The 6,039-nt window shown below is 30.7% G+C and overlaps 1 protein-coding gene across 1 annotated transcript; it reads left to right on the top strand.

Annotated features, from left to right (window-relative positions):
- The first annotated feature begins 2,865 nt into the window (after nt 1-2,865).
- Nucleotides 2,866-5,294, top strand: LOC111899118 (eukaryotic translation initiation factor 3 subunit K). The gene is made up of 8 exons (XM_023894997.3): nt 2,866-3,046; nt 3,967-4,023; nt 4,130-4,180; nt 4,279-4,341; nt 4,444-4,494; nt 4,586-4,652; nt 4,760-4,842; nt 4,933-5,294. The coding sequence occupies exons 1-8, from the start codon at nt 2,924-2,926 to the stop codon at nt 5,134-5,136; spliced, it is 699 nt and encodes a 232-aa protein (XP_023750765.1). The 5' UTR covers nt 2,866-2,923; the 3' UTR covers nt 5,137-5,294.
- The last annotated feature ends 745 nt before the right edge of the window (nt 5,295-6,039 follow it).

Genomic DNA, 6,039 nt, shown 5'->3' with positions numbered 1-6,039 from the left:
TTTTGCCACATGTTATTTTATGAGTTTTTCTATTTCATTAAATTTCATATAATATTTTAATGTAATAATTGCAATAAATGTAATAATAAATGAATATCAATTCCATTAATGAACTTACATTTTAATTTTAAATTTTTTAAATTAAAGTTCATTAGTTTCTTTTGTTTATTTATTTAAATTTAAAAGATAAAAACATTTGATTTATAATAATTCATTATTTTATTTATTTTCTTATAAATTCAAAGTTCTCAAATATTTTGATCTTTATATTTAACTTAAAAAAAAATAACCCGTATAATACATGAGTCTCATAACGACTTAATATTAGATGTTACTTATAATGTCACATGTCAACCTATTAATTCTTAATTTTAAAATTTAAATTTAAAAATTTTCACTTTAATTACATTAAATTAATAACTGACTCTTTATTTCAAATTTTAAATTTTAAATTTCAGACTCTAATTACATTAAATTAATAACATTAAAATAAAAATAAAATCAACTTAATATATATAAAAATGTGATATAATTTCATGTATTTATTTAAATCGACGATTATAATTTTATATAACTAAAAAATTTCTCTTAGTTAATAAGTTATTTAAAATAATTGATTAATAATTTTAAGTTTTTACTATGAAAGTTTAATTAATTTTATAACCGTGATTTTTACGGGTTATAAACTAATTTTAAAATGTTAGAATAGAAAATTAAGGGGGTGTTTGACTAATCTTGTTAAAACAACTTATTAGCTTACTAGAGGTTCCATAGCGCTATAAGTTAAAAAAATGTTTGGATGAAAAATAATTTATTCCGGTGGGGAACCTCTAATAAGTCATTTTTTTTCATAAATTATCCCACATTTACTTGTTAGTTAATAAACTAATAAGCTAATAAACAACAAACTTTTTTGCCAAACATCCCTAAAAGAATTCGGTATATACCATTACCAATTTGTACCAACAAAATTGTTGGTATCCAAATATATTGATACACAGTATAGTTGGTATAGTACCGGAAACAATTTTTTTTATATTAATCATGTCACAGTTTAAGGAAAAACGAATTGGTACCGTACCAATTCAACATTTAATTTTCGTAGTATGGATTTTGATTTTCACAATCTATTTTACATGACAATACATGTTTTTCTAAAAAAAATATAGGTTTTTATAGTTTTTCACGGGATGTCAAGATTTTTGCAAACATGAAAACGACATCGTGTTGAGAAAATAAAACAACATGCCACTCAAATTTTTGAAGATATTGGTTTACGAAAATTACACTACTTGGAGATTTTTTTTTTCTTCTGAATTTTGGTTATATTTATTCAATTGTCAATGAGATATGTGATTCATACATGGATCATTTTTTCCTTTAAAAAAATTCTTTCTTTTTCCCAAAACGGAAACCTATCTTTTATAATAAAGGGTAAGAAAATATCATGAGATTCGTTTATATTATCCACTCTTATTCCTTTGCTTTTGTTAAATAAAAACAATATTTTTAATACATAAACGAAAGTCAAAAACAAACCACTAGTAAAAAAATCCACTCTCATAATCATGATGTGATGAGCTTTTAAATAACCTTAAAAAACATGGTACCCAAATTATGGTGTTGTCTACGTGTCTTGGCCTAATTTGTAATCTCTAGACAAGCATTAGTTTGAGAGTGTAAAATTATTAGCTAACCAAAACGTCATTGTCTTATCTTTTAAACAATGTTTTTTGATATCAATAATATTAAAGCTAATATACATACATACATAATTAATGCATACATAATACATACATACATAGAAATATCCAATTTATGAAAGAAGATAAATATATTGTTGCACCATGTAGTGGAGAGTATTGACATGAAAGGGGTCTTATACCTAATTCAACCTATGATAAAGATAGTTAGTTTGTCTACCAAACAACTTGTTCTTGAAAGGAAACCTTCACAAAACACTACAAAGTTCCATGAGATGAACCAACACTCAAGTATGAGTTGATTTTCCATCATAACTTTAGAAGTTAGGCTTGCAAAAATTAATTCCAAAACAAGAAACAAAAAAAGACATGGAAACAAGAAAATATAAATGACAACTTGGGATTTGTTCATTTTCTTTAAATAGCTTAAGCATTATGGATTGAATGGATTTATGACAAGGATGTTTAGTTTTTAGATTCTAATCCACAAAGACAACGTGTGGTTATACAATAGTATTACTATTACACACAAGAAACATGTTTGGTTTTAAAAACCACTAAAACAAACTTTATGTGTATAAACAATGTACTATATAGTCACACGGACACATGATTTCTTACTAGGCGTGACACGGGAAAAAAACTTGCATGTAGTGGTACATTTTCTTTTATGTAGTTGCATATTTTTTTAAAGTAGCGACACAATAGTAGATTAAAAATTCAAATTTTTTTGCATTGCATATACGAAAGTCAGGTGTTTCCGGTGGCACTGTGTGACACCTATAAGGACCGCCCCTATATATACTTATTATTATACAAATAATTGAGGATTTATTTTCAAAAGATGAAAACTAATATTCGACGTGTGATTGTGAATGATTTGCTACACGGTTTAACATTTATCCCTAAGACAGTGGCATACCAAAGCGTGACATGATGGTAAGATAATAAACAAATAAACGTGGTAATGTTTGATACTTTGATATGCGATAAAATTGTAAAATAAATCAAATATTTTATTTAGTAAAATGAAAAGATGAACCTAATTAACCCAATTAACTTGTATCGGGCCTACGGAATATATTGCGATCCATTGTCATTGATATGCAGCCCATTAGAAGGCCCAATTCCCAACCCTAACGGGAGAAACGTAGTGATCAATGACATAGACGCCAATCCATCGTCGTCCTGAGAAAACATTCCGGTAGAACTGGAACAAGATGGGGAGGGAGCAGCCAACTCAATCTCAGTCTCAAATGTCATACACCGTCGAGCAACTCGTTGCTGTCAATCCCTACAATCCTGACATTCTTCCCGACCTCGAGAATTATGTCAACGAACAGGTACCCTTCTTCTCTCTACTTTCTAATTCATTCTTAATTGCTATTCGTTTTTTCTCAAGATTGTTTCTCATTTCGCTGGTTTCTCCTCTTTGGCTCATGGTTTCTCCTCTCTCTTCCAACCCCTAGAACCTTTCACCCCTTAAACCCTAACTTTCAATTTACCCCTGGAACAGTAACTGAAATAGGAGGCTCAAAATGCATCGATGCCTTGTACACCGCCATAGGCAACTACTTCAGAGAAATTCGATTAAACGTAGGGACCAAATTACACTTGTACTGGTGTCTAGATAGGAACCCTAGTTTCGTCGTCAATTTGAGAGGAATTCTAGAAGGATCAAAGTTGATGTTTATTATCAGGTTCATTGAATTGCAAGAAACTCCAAGTTTTCAACTTTTAGGAACACTTGAATTGCTTGCTTACATTTTGCCATGCAATCATAGCCTTGGATTTGGGTTTGTGGGTGGTATCTCCATCACTTTGATCACCACTGTCTCTTCTTTTGATTTTGTACCCGGCAATTTCATTCTTACTTTTTGTATAAGAAGAAGAAGAAAAAGAATCTTCTTACTTTAACTATTTGTCAGTGTATACTGCATAGTTTTAGACATCTAAATGTCGTTTCTGTTTCTAGCAATAATCTTGATTGAAAACAATTGGGGCCTTGTAAAGTCTGAGAGCACATGCACATTTGGAGTTTATGATGACACATTGAAGCTCTTATAATAGGCCATAACTGGAAGTTTAGTCTATCATCTGTTTGCAAGTCATACTTTTAATCAACTTATGATCATCACCTAACACTTCCTCACATCTTCGTTTTGGGATCATTTATTACCTTTAGAAATTTTGGTATCTCTATTTATGTACTTCACTCACATCTTTACTAGGATTTTATATAACCATGCTGAATAATATTCAGGTTTCATCACAGACCTACAGTTTAGAAGCAAACCTTTGTCTTCTTCGCCTCTATCAGGTAACTCAATTTTCAGTTCCTTTCCATAATCTTTCCAATCTTTTCTGCCATTTTTATTCATCAATTTTCAGTTCCTTTCTATAATCTTTTCAATCTTTGTACACAGTTTGAGCCAGAGCGAATGAGCACTCAGATTGTTGCCCGGATTTTGATCAAGGTTTGTATTTTCCAATTTATTTAAGTATCAAAATATCTTTCTCTTATATTTATTTCTAATCCAAATCCATTATATCCACTACTTAATCTTCTTTGTAGGCTCTTATGGCCATGCCTGCTCCAGATTTCAGCTTATGCCTCTTTTTGATTCCAGAAAGAGTGGTACTTCTTTTTCTCATGGTCTTTTATATATTTTTATACATATGATATATTCAGTTGTGGTTTATTTATTTTGACCAAATGTTTTTTTCTTTCAATCTTCAGCAAATGGATGAGCAGTTCAAGACTCTTATAGTTCTTTCTCACTATCTTGAGGTAGCACCCTTCTGTGTTTATATGGATTCTCTTAGCATTTTAGGTCTTCCAAAAATATTAATCTTTTTAATATATCCTACAATCTGTACAGACTGCCAAATTTCGTCAGTTTTGGGATGAAGCAGCTAAAAACCGCCATATTCTAGATGTTGTGCCAGGTATGCAGGCATCCATCACCACCAATTGTCTCTTTTTTTCTGAAATTAAATATCCAAAATGATTTAAATTTGCTGAAAAAGATTAAAGAAAAATACTTTTAATGCAGGATTTGAGCAAGCAATTCAAAGATATGCAGTTAATGTTCTCTCTCTAACATACCAAAAGGTCCCGAGGACTGTTATTGCTGAGGTATTGTTTTCTTTCATATGCCCTTTTCCCTTATTTGTGTAAAAGACGTAAATACCCTGTTTCTTTTTAATAAAATGAGTGGTGTAACAGGCGACTAATATTGAGGGGGTGTCTTTGGATAAGTTTATTGAGCACCACGTGGCAAACAGTGGTTGGGTAGTGACAAAGGGACAAGGGAAAGGGCAACTTGTTTCACTGCCAAGTAATGAGTTTAATCATCCAGACCTCAAGAGAAGCACTGCAGACAGCATTCCCTTGGAGCATATCACTCGAATTTTCCCTGTTCTTGGTTGAGATTGTTCTCTTAACATATGATGATTTATCAAATCTTGTGATGTTTTTTGTACTCAATTTGAGAACCTTATTGCTTCATGCAAAGATATTGTTTGTCCTTAAAGAGATGTTTTTGTAATTTACATTCATCCATGGGTTTGAATTGCATTACTTGAGCAGTTGAGCGTATTGTTAGTTTAGGAATTGATCCGAAAACTCTCATGAATGTACATAAGAGTTTAAGCTCTCGTTTTTTTGGGAGGAGAAACAAGAACAATGTTTTCTATATAAGTCAAAGTCTTTCACTCATTACCAGAGGTGTGTTTCTCGTTTTCTTTCAACGACAGTTTTTCTTTATAGTGGAGCTTTACCTCATAAGCTGTTTGGTGAAGAAGACGGAGAAAAGTCTGAGATAGTGCCAAACATGAGATTTTTGACGGTGTTTGTAGAGTTTTAGATAAATATTAAGATGGTGGGTTATGTTGATGAAGGTTATTTGGTTAAGATGTTGGCCATGAGGAAATTAATAAAGTAATAAAGATGAATATATTTTTAATATTTCAATCCATGTGCTCCAACTAATTACATTTCCCATAGATATCCTATTTCGTAAGGATGGGAGTAGGCGGGTTATTTGGTACCTGTTCTAATTATTTGGAACTGGAACTGAAATTAGAACCGGTGGGTAGCGGTTTTAATACTGGGTATCCGGTTCGTTAAATTGTTGAATTTTTAAAACTTATAAAAGTATATCTATTGTAAATTTACAAGAAATTATCAGTAACATCAATATGTAATTTGATACGTATTAAAAAAGATTAAAAAAGATGATTAGAAAATATTAGTAGCTTAAATAACATAACGAAAAAAATATATGCATGTTTCTTAAAACATTTAATGGTTCAAAACAAATTACTCAGCATT

Source organism: Lactuca sativa, chromosome 5 (assembly GCF_002870075.4).
Source record: "Lactuca sativa cultivar Salinas chromosome 5, Lsat_Salinas_v11, whole genome shotgun sequence".
Classification (NCBI taxonomy): domain Eukaryota; kingdom Viridiplantae; phylum Streptophyta; class Magnoliopsida; order Asterales; family Asteraceae; genus Lactuca; species Lactuca sativa.
Note: the sequence above shows the minus strand (reverse complement) of the source record. Positions and strands in the feature narration are given on the sequence as shown.

Excerpts from the sequence above, each read along its gene's own strand:
- LOC111899118 (XM_023894997.3), top strand. The coding sequence starts at position 2,924 with ATGGGGAGGGAGCAGCCAACTCAATCTCAGTCTCAAATGTCATACACC. Across the intron at positions 3,047-3,966 it reads AGAATTATGTCAACGAACAG|GTTTCATCACAGACCTACAG; the intron begins GTACCCTTCTTC and ends AATAATATTCAG. Across the intron at positions 4,024-4,129 it reads GTCTTCTTCGCCTCTATCAG|TTTGAGCCAGAGCGAATGAG; the intron begins GTAACTCAATTT and ends CTTTGTACACAG.